Here is a 22,494-nt window from a genome sequence, read left to right on the forward strand (position 1 = left end):
ATTTTAATTCGCCCTCCCACTCCCCTGACCATGTCCATCCTTGGCCTCCTCCACTGTTAGAGTAAGGACAAATGGAAGCAGGAGGAACAATGGGGAGCTTACAGCCAATGGCCTCATCTCAAATAGACACACACAAACACACGCATGCACAACATACACACTCACACTCTCTGTCACACACACACACACACACAGAAAATCTCTGTGACAGCCATAGCAAGTTGAAAGTTTCTATTTCATCCAATATGACATGAATACAAGTAATCAAAAATTGTTGCATCCACTGTTTAAATTTAGTTAGATCTTGCCAAATATAACTATTGCTGTCCAGCTGAAATGCTTTACATTCTTGAAATCCTGAGGTGAAGGGTCAAAGCTTATATCACAGTAAATACAAAGAGTGAGAAGAATAGCAAGACTACAGTACAAATCAGGAGCCTTACATGTCTGTAAAACACAAGGGATGAGACACTGAGGGAACATAACTTTAAGAACTGACTGAAGCTTCTTGAGCCTGCATCACCATTCAGCTAGATTATGCCTGAACTTAACTTCACCAACCTAACTTTGTTCCATAATTCTTTGATACTTTACCAAATAAAACTTTATTTATTTCACTTTGAAGCTCCATTTGTCTCCAGATCCCAACCATTTGAAGGAAAGAGTTTCTTATTTTTACTCTTGTATGTGTAAAGGTACATTTTATTCTCATGCTAAATGATCCAGTTCAAGTTTTAGGTCATATCCCTTTGCTCTTAATTCCTTCACTATAGAAATATATTTCTCTATCTGGCCTATCAAATCCCTTTAATATTTGAAACAGGGACTGATCAAGAATCTGAAATCATGTTTGATTTTGCTAGTGAGGATCTCATGAAAGAAGATATGTCTTCCTTCTTTTAGGTGCAGTATGTTGTCGGAGAGCGTGGTTGCTAAGTGCCAGGCATCACAAGGCTCCCAACAGATTTTTCCCATACAGTTGCTCCTGAACATATGCAGTCTTAAACTGGAGATTTCATCTTCATAGCAAGTTTTGAGAAGATTTGTAGTTCAGGTTGAGGTTCTGGATGTAAGTTTGCTCACTGAGCTGGAAGGTTTGTTTTCAGACATTTCATCACCATACTAAGTAACATCATCGGTGAGCCTCCGGTGAAGCACTCGTGTTAATGACCCGCTTTCTATTTATGTGTTTAGGTTTCCTTGGGTTAGTGATATCAGTTCCAGTTGAAATGCCATGCTTCTAGGAATTCTCATACATGTCTCTGTTTTGCTTGACCTAGGATGGATGTGTTGCCCCAGTCGAAGTGGTGTCCTTCCTCAGCTCTATGTAAGGATACTAGTGAGAGTGGGTCATGTATTTTTGTGGCTAGTTGATGTTCACCACTTCGACTGGGACAACACATCTATCCTAGGACAAGCCAAACAGCGACACACACGAGAATTCCTAGAAGCATGGCATTTCAACTGGAACTCTTCATCAACAAACACATTGACTTGGACCCCATTTACCACCCTCTGAGAAAAAAAAAACAGAAATGACATCACCACAGCAAATGACATCACCCACACAAGGAAACCTACACACATAAATAGACAGCAAGTCACTAACACCAGTGCTTCACCAGAGGCTCACTGATGATATTACCTAGGATGGTGACAAAATGTCTGAAAATGAACCTTCCAGCTCAGCGAGCAAATTTGCATCCATTTCACCTTCACTTTCAAATAATTTGTGAACTCGATGACTTCAAGTTTTTCTATCTCCCAGTTAGCTAAGTGTTCATTTGTTGAATAGTTCAAAAGTGTGTTCCCTTCTTTGTAGCCTCTCTGTCTCTTCTGTCCCCGCATCCTCTCCCACCATCCTGATAGAACTTCCCTCTTTCTTTTACATCTATTGCAGCTTCACTCTCTCACCAACCCCTGTGCAGCTTCCCTCTCATGCAATCCTCCCTGGTCATGCAAAGTCCCTGTCTTTCCACAGTTCCCTTACAGCTCCACCTACCTCCCAGTCTCTCCCTCACAGCCCCTCAATCCACCAGCACCTCTGTGGCCTTCCCATCTCCTTTTGACCCTGTTACAGGTTGATTATCTTCCCTGCTGTTCCCTTTCAGCAACATCCTGTTTCCCCCATTTGCCTTGCAGACGCCATCTCCTTTATCCCCTTGCAACCTTCCTGTGGGCCCAATATTTCCATGCAGCCATCCTTTCTCCCATTCCATCTGCCTTGGAGCTTCCCTGTCTTCCCCAGTCCCCAATTACAGATCCCATCTCCACCATCCCCTTTGCAGCTTCCTGTAAGCACTTTCCAGTGTCCCTCAAATCCTGGAGACAAGCAAGCGCCTTGCAAAATGTATGTTTTCCCCCTCCAGTGGCTAGCTACCACCACCTCTGGCTTCCCCCCACCCCCCCCAATACTGCATCTCAGCCTCAGAATTCCAAAGTGCAGAGTGATCTATGTTTTCTAGTCAATAGTAACAAAAGGTTATTATACAGGCACTGCACATTATCAAGGCGTATCATGGTGGCTCAGTGGTTAGCACTGCTGCCTCACAACACCAGAAGCCCAGTTCAATTCCACCCTCAGTTGACTGTATGTGTGGAATTTGCACATTCTCCCCGTGTCTGTGTGGGTTTCCTCAGGGTGCCCTGGTTTCCTCCCACAATCCAAAGATGTGCAAGTTAGGTCAATTGTCCATGTTAAATTACCCATAGTGTCCAGGGATGTGTAGGTAAGGTGAGTTAGCCATGGGAGATGCAAGGTCTATGGAGATGGGTTGGGTCTGGGTGGAATGCTCTTTGGAGCATCGGTGTGAACTCGATGGGTCAAATGGCTTGCTTTCACACTGTAAGAATTCTAATTCTGTAAGACTGATAGCTTATTGTAAGAGAATTGTATTTAAAAGTAAGGTTGTTAGGCTGCAGTTGTACAGGGCATTGGTGACTCCACATCTCAACTGCTGTATGTGTTTTTTTCCTTCGATGTTGAAACATAATGAAGGTGATTAGGAGGAGATTTATTCGATCAATGCCGAGATTGAGCAGGTTCTCTTATCAATTGATTTATTGTCCTGTGTGCTAAAGTACAGTGAAAAGCTTTGTTTATGAGCAGTACATGCAGACAGTTTGTATTAAACGAGGGTGTACAGAGTAAAAAGACTTAGACAGAGGCATCCAGGTTACATTGCACAGGGTGTGCGCTAGGCGAGATCAATGTTAGCAGGATCAGCATTATTTGAGGCTCGAGAGTGCATTCATCAGTCTAAGAATGGTCGGGAAGAAGCTATTCCTGAACCTGCTAGTGTGTGTGTTCAGGATTCTGTGTCTTTTACCTGACAGAAGAGGTTGTAGAGATTATTACTGAGGTGCAATCTGTCTTTGATGATGTTGGCAGCCTTTCCGCAGCAGGTAGATGGAAGGTTGGCTTCCATGATGGTCTGGGCTGTGCACACCACCTTCTGTAGTTTCTTATGGTCCTTGCCATACCAGGTCAGTATGCACTCGCACAGTATGCTTTCAGATTAGATTAGATTAGATTAGATTACTTACAGTGTGGAAACAGGCCCTTCGTCCCAACAAGTCCACACCGCCCCGCCGAAGCGTAACCCACCCCTACATCTACATCTACCCCTTACCTAACGCTACGGGCAATTTAGCATGGCCAATTCACCTGACCTGCACATCTTTGGACTGTGGGAGGAAACCGGAGCACCCGGAGGAAACCCACGCAGACACGGGGAGAATGTGCAAACTCCACACAGTCAGTCGCCTGAGGCTGGAATTGAACCCGGATCTCTGGCGCTGTGAGGCAGCAATGCTAACCACTGTGCCACCGTGCCGCCCACAAATTTCAATAGTGCATCTGTAAAAGTTGGTGAGGGTCCTTATTGATATGTTTATGAGAAAAGTTTGGACAAGTTGGATGTAAATCCACTATAGTTTCAAAGAGTGAGGAGTGATTTGTTTGAACTGTATAAGATCCTGAATAGTCTTGAAGACATGGTTTGAAAAAGATGTTTTCTCTTGTGGGCGATTTCTAAAATTAGGGGTTGCCCTTTTGGGACAGAGATGAGGAGAATTGTTTTGTCTTAGAGGATTCTGTGACTTTGCCTCAGAAGGCGGTAGTTGAATGTTTTATAGGTGCAGGTAAATAGATCATAGAATATGGCATGGAAGATAATTGGGAATGGATGGGAATGTGGAAGTCAAAAGGTAAAAACATCAGCCCTTCTTATTGAATGTTGGACCAGACTCAAGAGACTGAATGCCCTACCCCTGCTCCTAATTCCTGTGTTCATATGATTTTCACCCAACCACCAGTTGGACCAGTCTCTAGCAGACACTTAGCCCAGAGACTCCCTCATGACTAGCACCTACCCTCCTATTGCTGCTCCATTCACAGATTGTATCTTTCCCATGTTCATTGCTAATAGCCTGCCTAAGTAAGAGCAGGAGAGAGCCAGTTTCTGTTTGGAGGAGCAGTCTTCACCATTGTGTCACATTTAGAGTGGCTCAGTGGCTCAGTGGTTAGTGCTGCTGCCTCACAGCGCCAGGGACCCAGGTTTGATTCCAGCCTCAGTGTGTGTGGAGTTTGCACATTCTCCCTGTGTTTGCATGGGTTTCCTTCAGCTGCTCCAGTTTCCTCCCACAGTCCAAAGATGTGGAGGTTAGGTGAATTGGCCGTGCTGAATTGGCCATGGTGTTCTGGGATGTGTAGGCTCAGGGCATTAGTCAGGGGAAATGTAGAGTAATAGGGTAGGGGAATAGGCCTGGGTGGGATACTCTTTGGAGGGTCGGTATGGACTTGGACCAAATGGCCTGTTTCTACACTATAGGGATTCTATGATTCTATGATGATTTCAGATTTGCAAGGAATAATTTGTGAGGAAACTAGGTTGTGCCACCTGAGAAGAACCTAAGAAGCTGCTTTTTGCCCATGGTGGGCTGGGCAGAAAATCTCCCAAAGGGTTCCAGCACTGTGTACAAAAATTAAAATCGAAGAATGAAACAGATAACAGTAACTCACCTAGGCTCCTCCAACAGAACCTCCCAAATTATTACCATCTTGAAGAACAAGGGCATTACCACCACCTGAAAGCTGCTTTCCAGGTCACACATCATCCTGACTTGGAACTACATCATGCCTGCTCCCAGGCAATCCGGGATGGACAAAAAATCCCAGACATCAACACTCGTATCCCAAAGTTCTCATGGATAAATCACAGAAAGCTAGCAATCAAATTCACTAGATAGTAGGAAAGGGGAATGTTAGGCTTTGTTTCAACAGGATTGAAGTACAAAAGTAGAGGGAGGGTTTCTTGCTAAAACTATACAAGGCACTTGTTCAGTTTTTCAACCCTCAGCAAAGGAAATATATATTGGCATTGGAGGAGGCTAGAGTAGGTTCTCCAGATTGATACCAGATATGGAGTGATTTTCTAATGTGGAGAGATTGAGTGAATTGGAAGTTTAGGAGAATGAGAGATCTTATTGAAGCAAATGAGATTCTTAAAGGACTTGAGAAAGCATTTTTCCAATTGTGGGAGAGTCTGGAACAAGAGAGCATAATCTCGTAGAGAGTCATCCAGTTAAGACAGAAATGAGGAGGTTTTTTTTCTCACACAAGGTGGTGAATCTATGGAATCCTTTACCACAAAGTACTATTGAGGCTGGGTCGTTAAATATGTTGTGGCTGAAGTAGACAGATTTTTGTTTATAAATAAGGGAGTTAAGGGTTGTGGGGATAAGGTAGGACGGTGGAGTTGAGGATTAGCAGAATAGCCATGATCTCAATGAATGACAGAGCAGACTTGATGGGCTGAGTGGTACAAATCTGCTTTTGCACTTAGAGTCATAGAGATGTACAACACGGAAACAGACCCTTCGGTCCAACTCGTCCATGCCTATTAGATATCCTTACCTAATCTAGTCCCATTTGCCAGCACTTGGCCCGTATTTCCCTAAACCCTTCCTATTCATATACCCATCTAGATGCCTTTTAAACGTTGCAATTGTACCAGCCTCCACCACTTTCTCTGGCTGTCCACTACACCTCATTCAATACATGCACCATCCTCTGCATGAAAAATGTTGCCCCTTCGATGCCTTTTAAATTTTCCCCCTCTCAACCTTAACCTGTGCCATCTAGTTCTGGACTCCCACACCTCAGGGAAAATACCTTGTCTATTTACCCTATTTATGCCACTCATGATTTTATAGACCTCCATAAGGTCACCCCTCAGTCTCCGACGCTCCAGCCTATTCAGCTTCTACCTGTAGCTCAAATCCTCCAGCCCTGGCAACATCCTGTAAATCTTTTCTGAACCCTATCAAGTTTCACAACATCGTTCCGATAGGAGAGAGACCAGAATTGCATAATATATTCCAAAAGTGGCATAACCAATGTCCTAGACAGCTACAACATGACCTCCCAACTCCTAGACTCAATACTCTGACCAATAATGGAAAGCATACCAAACGCCTTCTTCACTATCCTATCCACCTGTGACTCCACTTTCAAGGAACTCTGAACCTGCACTCCAAGGTCTTTGTTCAGCAACACTTCCTCGGACCTTACCATTAAGTGTATAAGTTCTGCCCTGATTTGTCTTTCCAAAATGAAGCACCTCACATTTATCTAATTAAACTCCATTTGCCACTCCTCGGCCCATTGACCTATCTGATCAAGGTCTCATTGTACTCTGAAGTAACCTTCTTTGCTGTCCACTACACCTCCAATTTTGGTGTCGTCTGCAAACCTACTAACTATACCTCTTGTATTCACATCATTGGTTAGGCCACTGTTGGAATATTGCGTGCAATTCTGGTCTCCTTCCTATCGATAAGATATTGTTAAACCTGAAAGGGTAAGAAAAGATTTACAAAGATGTTGCCAGGGTTGGAGGATTTTTGCTTTTGGGAGAGGCTGAACAGGCTGGGGCTGTTTTCCCTGGAGCATCAGAGGCTAAGGGGTAACCTTATAGAGATTTACAAAATTATGATGGGCATGGATAGGGTAAATAGGCAAAGTCTTTTCCCTGGGGTCGGGGAGTCCAGAACTGGAGGGCATAGGTTTAGGGTGAGAGGGGAAAGATATAAAAGAGACCTACAGGGCAACTGTTTCACACAGAGGGTGATAGGTGTATGGAATGAGCTGCCAGAGGGAGTGGTGGAGGCTGGTACAATTGCAACATTTAAGAGCCATCTGGATGGATATATGAATAGGAAGGGTTTGGAGGGATATGGGCCGGGTGCTGGCAGGTGGGACTAGATTGGGTTGGGATATCTGGTTGGCATGGACAGGTTGTATCGAAGGTTCTGTTTCCATGCTGTACATCTCTATGACTATAAATGACGAAAAGCAATGAAACCAACACCGATCCTTGTGTCACTCCACTGGTCACATGCCTCTAGTCTGAAAAGCAACCCTCCACCACCACCCTCTGTCTTCTACCTTCGAGCCAGTTCTCTATCCAATGAGATCTAAACTTGCTAATCAGTCTACCATGAGGAACCTTGTCAAATGCCTTACTGAAGTCCATATTGATCATGTCCACTGCTCTGTCCTCATCAATTCTGTTACTTCTTCAAAAAACTGAATTAGTTCGTGAGACATGATTTCCCATTCACAAAGCCATGTTGACTATCCCGAGTCAATCCTTGCCTTTCCAATTACATGTAAATCCTGTCCCTCAGGATTCCCTCCAACAACTTGCCCACCACCAGTGTCAAGTTGACCGGTCTATAATTCCTTGGCTTTTCCTTACCACCTTTCTTAGATAGTGGCATCACGTTAGCCAACCTCCAGTCATCCGGCACCTCACCTGTGACTATCAATGATACAGATATCTCAGCAAGAGTCCAAGCAATCACTTTCCTAGCTTCCCACAGAGTTCTAGAGTACACCTGACCAGGTCATAGGCATTTATCCACTTTCATGCGTTTCAAGACATCCAGCACCTTCTGCTCTGTAATATGAACATTCTTCAAGATGTCACCATCTAATTCCCCACATTTTATATCTGCCATGTCCTTCTCAACAGTAAACACTGATGCAGTATACTCATTTCATATCTCACCCATGTCCTATGGTTCCACACATAGGCTGCCTTGCTGATCTCTAAGGGGCCCTATTCTCTCCCTAGTTACCCTTTTGTCCTTAATATATTTGTAAAATCTTCATAACAAAAAACACAGAGACACTATAAAATCTTGGGTTCCTCTGCACCTTAACAATCCTTTGTTTTAACATGAGCTTTAGTGCAAGATTTAACTGAAAAGGAAATATGGTTAATTTAATTTTTGATATTGAGCAGATATCTTGACAAATGTGCAGAGATTGAGAGAAATAGTAGAGAAATAAGAGTTGGATATGATTCGTGTCTATGTGATCGTTCATACCATTGTTTTGAATGACATTACCAAGAAATGACATGTGGCAAAGATAGTGGCTAAGGACAGTTTTTGGAAGATTTCAGAAAAAATGGTGCCTGAACTGAAATAGAAGCAATTGTTGGAGATGCTCTAACTACAGTCATATTGGCAAGAGTGGAATCAAGCAAGGACAATCTCATTGGCATACAGAGTAATGGAAAGGAAATTAAAGTTGGATGGCTTGGTCACCCATGTTTAGTCAGATTATGAGATTGGCTAAATTTGTTGACTCTGTGGAATAGGCTCCCTAAACATTTAGTGAATATTGGTTCACTCCTTCACTGTTCCAAGAAATGTATTCTGTCATTATGGGTAAGTTGCTCTTTAAGTATGATGTCAGGAATAATGGACTGTCATACTTTCCTGAAATTTAGTGTGACATCTCAAGAAATCAAAGGGAAATTCCAGTGTTTTTCTCAAATTTCTTTCCTTCCCAAAGAATTCAGGGTTAAGAGGTAGGTCAGCAGGTGTACATTGTGTGATGTGGCAAACTTTATAGGACCCAATGAGTTTTCCCATCTTTTTGCTTACATGCTGTTCTGTCGATCTTGAATTCTTTACCACTGTGTGGACAAATTTTGATCAATGCTTATTCAGGATTCACTCACAACAAAATCAGAGAGTTCTCATTGATTGATTCTGCATGAGGGTCACCTGACAAAAATGCCATCATGACAAGCAGTCACCATATTCAGGACACCGCTGGCAATAGAATTGGCCGAAGCTACAACAGAGCCATGCATGCATTTGTTTTTTAAACAGTAACCAAATTAATAATTAAGTAATAGGATTGGACAATCAATTAAATTATCTAGATTATTAGAGTGTTGCTGGAAAAGCACAGCAGGTCAGGCAGCATCTGAGGAGCAGGAAAATCGACGTTTCGGGCAAAAGCCCTTCATCGGACCTCAAAGTTTCCTTGATTTTTTAATCAAGCAGTTGATTTTCGGTTGCTGTCAGAGATGAGATTGGCGTAAGTTTTGAAAAAAATGCTGGTGTGTCAGTGCCCTGAGACTTTTGGGGATGCTTTAATTTTCAAAGCCCAGGTGACTGGGGAAGCCAGGATTCTGCTTGGCTCTGTTAAATTCCTTGAGGAGCTCATTCATTGTTTTGGAACTTGGAGAATGCAAGAAGGCAATTTTGAAATCAGATCAGCAAACTCAAACAGATGTGTGCATGACAGTGTTGGTGCTGAAGAGTTGTTTTTAATGTACAAGTTTATTAGAAATAAGAATTATAGAGTGTTTGCAGCATATTAAGAAGGTCTTTGGCCATTCTATCTATGCCAATCATCAAGCAGCTATCTACTCTAATCTTATTTTTCAGCACTTGGCTTGTGTCCTTTGTGCTATGATGTTTAAAGTGTGCATCTAAATAGTTCTTCAATGTTTTGAAGGTCCCAACAACAACCATCCTTTGCCAGTAAGTTGCATATTGCTCTGGTTGGAAACATTATTTTCTTCGTATCCCCTCTAAACCTCCTGTTTCTCACCTTTAAATTGTGCCTCCTAGTTATTGACCCTTGCAGTACAAGTAATGGTGTCTCAATGTTTAATCTGTCTACGACACTCAGCCTTCTATGCTTTAATGAAAACAACCTCATCGTATTCTGTAAAATTGTGGCTACTACAAATTTACTTTAACATTTCTAAATGACTCTCCTTTAGAACTGTAAAGAATCATCGTATTGAACTTGAAATACTAACTCTGCTACAACACAAGAACTATACAAAGCCCTAAAAGATGAAAACCCTACTTGTTTAGTTAAACAACCTTGGTGTGAAATAGTTTAAAGTGTAATTGAAATTACATAGTGGTATAAAAACATACAAAGAACAATTAATTGACAAAGAAACATTGGACATGACATAGAGAGAATTCTGTACTTTTCATCAATCAATTCCATGAAATCTTTATCATGTACTGGACAAAAGTCTTAACATCCGTCTGAAGCATAAAACTCTGACAAAGCTGCACTCTCAGTACTGAGTACCCGCTATTGTTCTGGAGGAAAGCAGATCCTGATGAACAAAAATGTGGAGAAAAACAAATGAAATTGCAGTGAATATTAGTGTTACTAGTAATAACACAAGATGTATCCTCAGGTATCCATTTTGTCAATTCTTAGAGCTTGATAGATGCAAAGATTCTTCTTTAATCATGACCTTAATTTTACCCATTACAGAGAGGCTCGCCTTTATGATGAAATGACAAGAGTGCCCTGAAATCACAAGTTTCACCCCAGAACAAAGCATTCTCATTTTTGTGGGGATGGGGGAGTCAGGCCGGGTTTGTGCCACCATGCTTTGCAGAGGCAGCTGGGCATTGAAATCTTCAACTGCATCCACTGGAGTGAGATTTTAATGTTCCTTTCGCCTGGAAGTCTGTGCATACAAAGTACACTTGCTGAGAACTGATTTGAACTTCATGGATTAATTTGAATGCCATTGCAGATATTCGGTTCTTGTCAAGAACATCTTTTTGAAGTGGGATCATGCTCTCTTTTTGGGGGTCTTCGGTATTCATGGTGTGCCAGGTAGTCTTTGAGATTGTTGACAATAGAGAAGGTTGTTCTGAAAAAGTGAATAAACCCTTTGCAACTGTCAAAGGAGTGCCATACATGTCAAGAAAGTACAGTTTGTAATATTGAACTTTAAATAAAAGGACTTTTTTGATAGATACATGGTTACTTGAAGGTACAAGGTAAGAAATAGTAGAAACTATGAGTTGGCAGTAAGTTAATAAAGGGGTATTGAGTGGCAATGGGGAATGTTTGGAGGCGTATAGGGAACATAAGGAGCCATATGGGGTATGCAGAATGTATACGGTTACAAATGAGTATCAGGGCATATGAAGGAGTTGAGAGGATTATAAGGGGTTGAGGAATTTTGTTTTAGTATATCATGGGCTGCTGTCTAGGATTTATTGCCCATGGATGTAGGTTTGCTCGCTGAGCTGGAAGGTTTGTTGTCAGATGTTTTGTCATCATATTAGGTAACATCATCAGTGAGCCTCCGGATGAAGCACTGGTGGCATGGCCCGCTTTCTATTTATATGTTTAGGTTTTCTTGGGTTAGTGATGTCATTTCCCGTGATGATGTCATTTCTGGTTCTTTTTCTCAATGGGTGGGTAAATGAGATCCAAGTCAATGTGTTTGTTGATAGAGTTCCGGTTGGAATGCCATGCTTCAAGGAATTCTCGTGTGTGTCTCTGTTAGCCATGTCCTGGGATGGATGTGTTGTCCTAGGATGGATGTGTTGTCCTAGTTGAAATGGTGTCCTTCCAAATCTATATGTAAGGATACTAATGAGAGTGTGTCATGTCTTTTTATGGCTAATTGATGTTCATGTATCCTGGTGGCTAGTTTTCTGCCTGTTTGTCCGATGTAGTGTTTGTTACAGTTCTTGCAAGGTATTTATTGTCCATCCCTGAAGCAGTTGGGTGGTGAGTTGTTTTCTTGAACTGATACAGTCCTTGAGCTGAAGATGCTGTTAAGAAGGGGATTCTACGATTTTGAACCAGTCAGGATGATGTGCAGCCTGGAGGGGAACTTTAAGGTGGTGATGTTCCTGTGTGTCTGCTGCCCTTGTTTTTTTTTTAGATGTAGCGTTTGGAACGTGTTATTTGAGGAGCCTGGGTGAGTTGTTGGTATATAGAGTCATAGGGTCCTACAGCATGGAGACAGGCCCTTCAGCCCAAACTGGTCCATGCTGACCAAAATGTCCATCAACGCTAACCCCATTTCCCTGCACTTGGCCCATATCCTTCTCAACCTTTCTTATCCACGTATTTGTCCAAATCCCTTTTAAATGTTGTTAATATACCCACCTCAACCACTTCCCCTGGCAGCTCATTCCATATACGTCTCGCCTCGGGTTCCCTTTTGTTCTTTTCCTCTAACCTTAAACTGATGCATTCTAGTCCTCGATTCTCCAACCCTGGGAAAAAGACTAAGTGCATTCACTCTGTCCATAACTCACATGTTATGCACTTCTATAACCACCCTTCTCCCCAAGTCTCCGACACTCTAAAGAAAAAATCCGAGTTTATCCAACCTCTCTCTATAACTCAGACTGTTGAGTCCGGCAACATCCTTGTTAATCTGCACTCTTTCCAATTTAATGACATCCTTCTGTAGCAAGTGACCAAAACTGAACACAATACTCCCAAGTGTGACCTCACCAACATCCTGTACAACTGCAACATAACTTCCCAACTTCTGTACTCAGTGCCCTGACTGATGAAGGCCTGTCTGCCAAAAGCCTTCTTCACTGCCTTGTCTCCCTATGATTCCATTCTCAGAGAACTCTGCACCTGAACTCCAAAGTCCCTCACTTCCACTGCACTCTTTAATGCCCTACCATTCACCATGAAGCTCCTCTCTTGATTTGACTTTCCAAGATGCAAGACCTCTCACGTATCTATATTAAACTCTTTTTGCCATTTCTCGGCCCACTTCCCCAGCTGATCAAGATCCTGCTGCAATTTCTGGTAATCTTCCTCACTGTCCATGATACTGCCTATTTTAATGTCATTTGCAAGCTTACTAATCATGCCTTATATATTCTAAACCAAATCATTGATATAAATAACAAACAGCAATGGGCCCAGCATCAATGCCTGAGGTGCACCACTAGTCACAAGCCTCCAGTCTGACAAAGATTCTTCCACTATTACTCTCTGCTTCCTTCCACCAATCCAATTTGCCAGCTCCCCCTGGATTCCATGCGATCTAACCTTCCAGAGCAGCCTACCATGTAGAACCTTATCAAAGGCCCTACTGAAATCCATATAGACTACGTCTACAGCCCTGCCTTCATCAACTTTCCTGGTCACTTTGTCAAAGACCTCTAACAAATTTGTGAGGCATGATCTCCCATGCACAAAGCCATGCTGATTATTCCTAACCCTGTCTTTTCAAATGCATGTATATCTTATCAGAATCTTCTCAAGTAATGTACCTTCCACAAATGTTAAGCTTACTGGTCTATAGTTCCAAGGTTTTTCTTTGCAGCCCTTCTTGAGTGAGAGCACAACATTCGCGACCCTCCAGTCTTCCAGGACCTCACTAGTGACTAACAATGATGCAAAAATATCAGCAAGGACCCCTGCAATTTCTTCTCCAGCCTCCTCCAGTGATCTTGGGTATATCTAGTCAGGACCAGGAGATTTATTCACCTCCATACATTCCAGTACATCCAACACCTCCTCTACTGTGATATAGACTGTCCCCAAAGATATGACCACTAACCTCCCCAAGTTCCCAAGTCTTCATGTCCTTCTCCATCGTAAACACAGACGATAAGTATTCATTGAGGATCTCGCACATCTCCTGTAGTTATACACATAAATGTCTACTATCGTCCTTGAGGGGCCCTGTCCTTTTTCATTTTCTTTTATTCTTTTTCCTTTAGTATACTTAATGAACCTTTTTGGATTATACTAATCTTCTCAGCCAAGGCTATCTCATGCCCCCTTTTTGCCTTCCTGATTTCCTTCTTCAGTAAACTTCTGCATCCCCTATATATCTCCAGATATTCCCTTGATCCCAGCTACCTGTACCTGAGCCATGCCTCGTTTTTTCTGGTCAAAGCCTCAAAATCTCTTGTCATCCAGGGTTCCCTATTCCTGTCAAACCTGCCTCTCACCCTCACAGGAACCTGTAGACCTTGAACTCTAGCTATCTCGATTTTAAAAGCCACTCACTTGCCGGAAATCCCTTTGCCTGCAAACAAACTACTCCAATCAACCCCTTTAAGCTTAAGTCTAATTCTATCAAAATTTGCTTTGCCAAATTTAGAACTTGAGCCTTGGACCAGCTTTGACCTCTCCACAACTATTTTAAAATTAATAGAACTCTGGTCACTGGTTGCAAAGGGCTCTACCACTGTCACCTCAGTCACCTACCCCGCTCTATTTCCCAAGAGTTTTGCCCCTTCCTGAGTAGGGCCCTCTATATGCTGTTTGAGGAAACTTTACTGAACACACTTAACAAATTCCACCCCATCTAAGCCTTTAACACCCTGGCAATCTATGTTAGGAAAATTATAATCCCCAACTATGACAACCCTATTGCTCCTGCAAGTTTCCACAGTCTCCCTGCATATTTGTTCCTCTAATTCCTGTTGACTATTTAAGGGCTTATTGTACAACCTCAATAACATCACCAACCCCTGTTTATTTCTTAGCTCCACCCACAAAGCCTCACTGGATGATCCTTTAGTTATTTCGTCTCTGATTACTGCTGAGATACTCGCCTGAATCAAAAATGCAACTCCTCCTACCCTCTTTGTTTCATTGTGCTGTTTTAATTTTTGTACGCATTGCTAGAACCCTGAAGCAGGATTTCTGCTCAACCCACCTTGGCAACTAGCAGCCCCTTTGGCTCTTTTCAGGTGACCCAGCCTGACTTCCAGTCTAACTTATTCCCCACAAATGTGAAGTGTGAACAGTTGTTTGTAAAGCATGTGTCGGTGGACCTGAGCAAGGACTGAAAGTCAGTGTTGATATTACTCCTAATATCAGCACCTCATAGGAATTGTTTTGTGTCGCTGAAACAATGCTGCACATACAGTGCTAGAAGTGAGGATTCTAAGAAATTGTCTTGCTGTTGGTGATGGACGTTGATGATGAGTGTTATGAAACTCCCCACGATAGAACCATGTGTGGCCACTCACAATATGTTCAGAAGTGAAGTTCAGGCAATTGGTGAGGGAGTAGAGGGTGATGACATTCTAAAAGCACTTTTCTAGGCCCTCTTGTTGTCTTGATGAGAAGAAAATATTCAAATGCATTAAAAACAAATGTCCTTGGAACTCATTCGGGGTGAGCATTCACCGTTCACTGCAATATTGCCAAGTATCTGAATCGTTTTAATCACAACTTTGTAATTAATTTGCAGATTTCAACAGTGTTATAGATTATTGTATATTATTTTACACGCACCAGTAATTGTACATACTGTTTCCTTATGCATATGAAGCTGCAATGCCTCATTAATCTATGAAATTGCTCTCAGTGTAAAATTCCCATTATCTTGCATGGTGTTTTATGTGCCACTTTTTATTTTGCTTTCTTTTGTCCTGTCCTGTTTGATGGTTTGATCTGTTGGTGTGTGTCTTTCTCTGTTTTATTTATCCAGGCTGCTTGGCGTCTCTACTCTACAGATGTGAGTCGGCCATACCTGACAGCCACCTGGTATTACTATGACAGTGTTCTACCTTCGTTCAGGCATGTACCCACAGACCACTGAAGTAACAATATGTTGTATCAACCTGCCTTTCAGTCTCTACCTGACTTCAGTATTCACTCTGTCTAATCTGTGTTGTTCCAATGAAGAGAAAATACCAATTTAATTGTTCTGCCAGGCAGTCCATTGAGATCTTACAGGACTGATTATTTCTGGGCCCAGAAGTCTTGATCCCTGATAAATATAATCTGAACATTGCAGGAGCTTGCAAGTGAAATCTTGAAAATTCAATTTTTGGCCTTAGTGCCCCAGAAGGGGGAAAACCAGTTCTCACTTCACTGCTGTTGGTGTACTTTTGTAATTGCATGCAAGTCTAGGCTTGATATGCTTCTCTTATAGTCATTGTGCATATCAATGCTCATTCTCCAGGCTCGCAAGTGGAGAGTAGAAAGGTTGCAGGTGGAAGCGTAACATGAATCCACATCCTCAAGAGAAATGTGGTCCTCCTGAAAGTTTTTATTTTTCAAATTGCTAATTAAAGACAAAAACTAATACTAAGTCATTGTTTTGCCCAAGTGACAATTAATAATGTATAATCTGGAACCTAAGCGTCAGCAAATTCTTTATTATTGAAGCATTATTGCTTGAAAACTTTAAAAAGAATACTTTGAGACGATATGTGTTTCTTGTATGCGACTTGTGGTTGCCGGCAGACCAAGAAAAAAGGTTCCTTTCTCTTTGTTGTGCACTATTGCAGTTATATTACTGCCATATTCACTGGTATTGAAGAGCTTGCACACGCCCATTGTCCTGTAATGGGAAAAGAGACAGCAGCAGCCTGTGTCACAGTTTTCATGTCCCCATTTCCATGTTGTCCTGGCATTGTGTAAATTCTATTTTTTTCCTGATTTATTTTCCATGAAGTACCCATGACCACTCAGGAGTGTTTGTAGTGGGAGGACTTTATATTTAGTTTTCCAGGTTGACATTGGAGAGATTAGATTCATTTGATTCAATGTTATTTTCATAAGCATGTAGGGCACTGCACACTGAATTGTTTGAAAACTGCTTAGTATGAAAAAACAATCATTCTTTGATCCATAGATACCCCAAGTTTTCTTTCACTTGTTATGACATGTTTTTAAATTTACATTAAAATAGTCCCTAAACAGCACGAGATTGATGGTTCCTGTCCGACTCAGAATTTCAGCTTCAATTGTTCAGGTAAAGAGGAAATGAACTTTAGGCAGAGAGTTTTTGTGCTAATCACAATCATTGCATGTTTGCAGAATAATATCGTTACAAAAACATAACATCTGTTATAAAAGCACCCTTGTCTCCTCTATTGCTCTAATGCATCAGTTACAAACGGTTGGTTTCCAAAGTTCCTGAAAGCATTCATTCAGTTTAAATAGGGACAAGCATCAGAATAATCTAATGAATCAAACCAGAGCTACATAGCTGCTGGAAAACCAGTGGCAGGGGTCACGGGGTGGATATCATGGAGTTTGTCCTATTCTTGAATGGTTAAAAGTTTTATAAGACCAGATGGTTTGGAGTTGGCGATTCTCACCCTAGCTCTTACCCAATTGGCAGTTCCCATCTATTTGAAAGTGCCCCTCCAAAACACAAAGGTATCTGCTTACACCAACATTACTGAAGCAATTGAAGAAAGAATGAAGCCTAAACCAACATTGAATCCAGAAAATAGTTATTATTTTGTTGCAGCAAATACACGGAACGCTGGAAAACCTCAGCAGGCCTGGCAGCATCTGTGGACAGAGAATCATAGTTGATGTTAACGAGGAAGAGAAATAACATTTCGAGTCCAATATGACTTATAATGTGCTCAAAATGTTAATTATCATCATCCTTCTGAAAGTGCTGCCATATCTGATGAGTTTCTCTAGAATTCTCTCTGTTTGATTCAGATTTTCAACATCTGTAGTATTTTGCTCTTATTGTTTTGTTGCAAACATTTTTCCTACAAGTTGAGAAAGTTGTACTTGGATTAAAAATATTCTCCCTGGGTATATCTTCCTCATGAAGTTAACAGAGACATTTTAAAGCTCAGACTGCACCATCTGGAGTCCACTGCACCAGTGTGGTTTGAGTGTATTGTCAAGACCTGAGACGGACACATCCAACATGCCTAACAAACCTCTGTGTGGTTAGCCAGCAGGTTACATTCAACAGCCTTCTGGCCAACTCAGAATAGATCCTATATAAGATATGTTTCCCATGGGATAAATCATATCCTGCAGGGAAGGTCTCTGGAAATGCTACTGTGCACTATCAATAGTAAGGCCAGGTTGTCCATCCCTAACAACCCTTGAACTAAGTGGTTTGCTAACCTTTTTAGAAGGCAGACAACCACACAACTGTGGGGCTGGAGTGGGGCCAGACCAGGTCAGGATGGCAAACTTCCTTCCTTAAAAGTACATCTGTTCTGATAATAGAACAGATAATAGAATCAAGAGCTGGCATACCACAAGTTATATTTTCAATATAACTCTTTAATTAAATAAATTAAATAGCCAATTACTTCTTTTGTACTATTAGTCAGTACTTTTAAAAAGTTAGCCAGACTTCCTTAATTAAATCAAACTAACTACTTATCATCAGCAAAACCTTTTAATGGAAAGTGGCAAACAATGATTAATACTAAAGCTATGATCAAGAATTAAAATTGTACATACATGGACACATTCACACAAGGAATATAGGGATAGATAATGCCTCATGGCATTATTGCAAGACTATTAATCTAGAGACCTTGATAATGTTCTGGGGACCTGAGTTTGAATTTGCCAGGGCAGATTGTGGAATTTGAATTCAATAATAATCTAGAAATAAGAGTCTAATGATAGCTATGAAACCACTGCTGATTGTCAGGAATATCCATCTGTTTCACTAATGTCCTTTCAGTAAGGAAATCTGCCATCCTTACCTGGTCTGCCTACATGTGACTCCAGATCCACAATAATGCAATTGACTCTTAACTGCACTCCAGGCAGTTAGGGATGGGCTATAAATGCTGGTCCAGCCAGTGAAACCCACATCCCATGAATAAATAAATAAAAATACAAAAGGATGTGGAGAAAATGCATTTCAAAAAGGAAAAGGAAATCCCTGAGGGCTAAGTGTCAGGACCTAATGATAAAATATAATGACTTTTCATGTCCACTGAATTTCATGTTGATGAAGCCAAATTGCTGACAGCCATAGATAGATGTCCTATTCTGATTCCAGCTGAAAATGTGTTGCTGGAAAAGCGCAGCAGGTCAGGCAGCATCCAAGGAACAGGAGAATCGACGTTTCGGGCATCAGCCCTTCTTCAGGAATGAGGAAAGTGTGTCCAGCAGGCTAAAGTAAAAGGTAGGGAGGAGGGACTTGGGGGAGGGGCATTGGCAATGCGATAGGTGGAGGGAGGTCAAGGTGAGGGTGATAGGCCGGACTGGGGTGGGGGCTGAGAGGTCAGGAAGAAGATTGCAGGTTAGGAAGGCGGTGCTGAGTTTGAGGGATTTGACTGAGACAAGGTGGGGGGAGGGGAAATGAGGAAACTGGAGAAATCTGAGTTCATCCCTTGTGGTTGGAGGGTTCTCAGGCGGAAGATGAGGCACTCTTCCTCCAACAGTCGTGTTGCCATGGTCTGGCGATGGAGGAGGCCAAGGACCTGCATGTCTTTGGTGGAGTGGGAGGGGGAGTTGAAGTGTTGGGCTACGGGGTGGTTGGATTGGTTGGTCCGGGTGTCCCAGAGGTGTTCTCTGAAACGTTCCGCAAGTAGGCGGCCTGTCTCCCCAATATAGAGGAGGCCACATCGGGTGCAGCGGATGCAATAGATGATGTGTGTGGAGGTGCAGGTGAATTTGTGGTGGATATGGAAGTGTCCCTTGGGGCCTTGGAGGGAAGTAAGGGGGGAGGTGTGGGCACAAGTTTTGCATTTCTTGCGGTTGCAGGGGAAGGTGCCGGGAGTGGAGGTTGGGTTGGTGGGGGGTGTGGACCTGACGAGGGAGTCACGGAGGGAGTGGTCTTTTCGGAACGCTGATAGGGGAGGGGAGAGAAATCTGTCCCTGGTGGTGGGGTCCGTTTGGAGGTGGCGGAAATGATGGCGGATGATACGCTGGACATGGAGGTTGGTGGGGTGGTAGGTGAGGACCAGCGGGGTTCTGTCCTGGTGGCGGTTGGAGGGGTGGGGCTCAAGGGCGGAGGAGTGGGAAGTGGAAGAGATGCAGTGGAGGGCAACATCGACTACGTCTGGGGGGAAATTGCGGTCCTTGAAGAAGGAGGCCATCTAGGTGGTACAGTTTTGGAACTGGTCCTCCTGGGAGCAGATGCGGCGGAGACGAAGGAATTGGGAATATGGGATGGCGTTTTTACAGGGGGCAGGGTGGGAGTCGGTCGGTTTATAGTAAATGTCCGTGTCGATTCGGTCACCCGAGATGGAAATGGAAAGGTCTAGGAAGGGGAGGGAGGAGTTTGAGACTCTGTGAGAGTGTTGTTCCGTAGGCAGGTGCTGAAGCTCTTCAACCATGTTCTCAAACGGACTCGCTACCACAGCCAGCTCTTCAGCCACGTTCTCAAACAGACTCGCTACCACAGCCACATCTCCTTCCTCAGCACCTGCCTACGGAACCTCATCACCTCAGGGGATCTTCCATCCACCGCCTCCAACCTCATAGTCCCACAACCCCGCACCGCCCGTTTCTACCTCCTGCCCAAAATCCACAAACCTGACTGCCCCGGCCGACCTATTGTCTCAGCATGTTCCTGCCCCACCGAACTCATCTCTGTATACCTCGACACGGTCCTGTCCCCCTTAGTCCAAGAACTCCCCACCTACGTTCGGGACACCACCCACGCCCTCCACCTCCTCCATGATTTTTGCTTCCCCGGTCCCCAATGCCTTATCTTCACCATGGACATCCAGTCCCTGTACACCTCCCTCCCCCATCACGAAGGACTTAAAGCCCTCTGCTTCTTCCTTTCCCACCGTACCAACAAGTACCCTTCCACTGACACCCTCCTTCGACTGACTGAACTGGTCCTCACCCTGAACAACTTCTCTTTCCAATCCTCCCACTTCCTCCAAACCAAAGGAGTAGCCATGGGCACCTGCATGGGCCCCAGCTATGCCTGCCTCTTCGGTAGGATAAGTGGAACAGTCCATCTCCGCAGCTACACTGGCCCCACGCCCCACCTTTTCCTCCGCTACATCGATGACTGTATCGGCGCTGCCTCGTGCTCCCACGAGGAGGTTGAACAGTTCATCCACTTTACCAACACCTTCCACCCCAACCTCAAATTCACCTGGACCGTCTCAGACTCCTCCCTCCACTTCCTAGACCTTTCCATTTCTATCTCTGGTGACCGAATTGACACGGACATTTACTATAAACCGACCGACTACCACAGCTACCTTGCCTACACCTCCTCCCACCCTGCCCCCTGTAAAAACGCCATCCCATATTCCCAATTCCTTCATCTCCGCCGCATCTGCTCCCAGGAAGACCAGTTCCAAAACCGTACCACCCAGATGGCCTCCTTCTTCAAGGACCACAATTTCCCCCAGACGTAGTCGACGATGCCCTCCACTGCATCTCTTCCACTTCCCGCTCCTCCGCCCTTGAGCCCCACCTCTCCAACCACCACCAGGACAGAACCTCACTGGTCCTCACCTACCACCCCACCAACCTCCATGTCCAGCGTATCATCCGTTATCATTTCCACCACCTCCAAACGGACCCCACCACCAGGAACAGATTTCCCTCCCCTCCCCTATCAGCATTCCGAAAAGACCACTTCCTCCGTGACTCCCTCGTCAGGTCCACACCCCCCACCAACCCAACCTCCACTCCCGGCCCCTTCCCCTGCAACTGCAAGAAATGCAAAACTTGTGCCCACACCTCCCCCCTTACTTCCATCCAAGGCCCCAAGGGACACTTCCATATTCGCAATGAATTCACCTGCACCTCCACACACATCATCTATTGCATCCACTGCACCCGATGTGGCCTCCTCTATATTGGGGAGACAGGTCACCTACTTGCGGAACTTTTCAGAGAACACCTCTGGGACACCCGGACCAACCTACCCAACCACCCCGTAGCCCAACACTTCAACTCCCCCTCCCACTCCACCAAAGACATGCAGGTCCTTGGCCTCCTCCATCGCCAGACCATGGCAACATGACGGTTGGAGGAAGAGGGCCTCATCTTCCGCCTGGGAACCCTCCAACCGCAGGGATGAACTAAGATTTCTCCAGTTTCCTCATTTCCCCTCCCCCCACCTTGTCTCAGTCAAATCCCTCAAACTCAGCACCGCCTTCCTAACCTGCAATCTTCTTCCTGATCTCTCCGCCCCACCACACTCCGGCCTATCACCCTCACCTTGACCTCCCTCCAGCTCTCGCATTCCCAATGCCCCTCCCCCAAGTCCCTCCTCCCTACCTTTTACCTTAGCCTGCTGGACACACTTTCCTCATTCCTGAAGAAGGGCTGATGCCCGAAACGTCGATTCTCCTGCTTCTTGGATGCTGCCTGACCTGCTGCGCTTTTCCAGCAACACATTTTCAGCTCTGATCTCCAGCATCTGCAGTCCTCACTTTCTCCTCAATTCTGATTCCAGTCAACTTTGATTTGAGTCTTCTTCCCTTATGATTTTAGCAGGAAACAGAAATACTGGTATTTGATAATTCTATCAGTTTTCAAAAATTTTTCCTGAGAAAAGGATTTCAGGAAGCACTTCCAGCTTTGAAATGCTTTCTTCAGTCTGAAGCTTGAATCTGTACAATAGAATCAGAAAGGGTTTCTGGGCAACAATTTGCACAAAGGCCAACCACAGCACACATTAAACTGTTGCCTTAATTTCCAAG

General features: G+C 43.7%; 1 protein-coding gene across 1 annotated transcript in view; it reads left to right on the forward strand.

The window, feature by feature from the left end:
* Window positions 1–22,494, forward strand: part of LOC140453267 (potassium voltage-gated channel subfamily KQT member 4-like) — a gene marked incomplete at its 5' end in the record, with an annotated part of 635,590 nt that overhangs the window by 494,470 nt on the left and 118,626 nt on the right. Inside the window, one exon of the mRNA XM_072547825.1 lies at window positions 15,573–15,661. Within this exon, the coding sequence (XP_072403926.1) occupies window positions 15,573–15,661 (89 nt within the window). The remainder of the gene's footprint in view (window positions 1–15,572; window positions 15,662–22,494) is intronic.

Source organism: Chiloscyllium punctatum, chromosome 27 (assembly GCF_047496795.1).
Source record: "Chiloscyllium punctatum isolate Juve2018m chromosome 27, sChiPun1.3, whole genome shotgun sequence".
In the NCBI taxonomy this organism is placed as follows: Eukaryota; Metazoa; Chordata; class Chondrichthyes; order Orectolobiformes; family Hemiscylliidae; genus Chiloscyllium; species Chiloscyllium punctatum.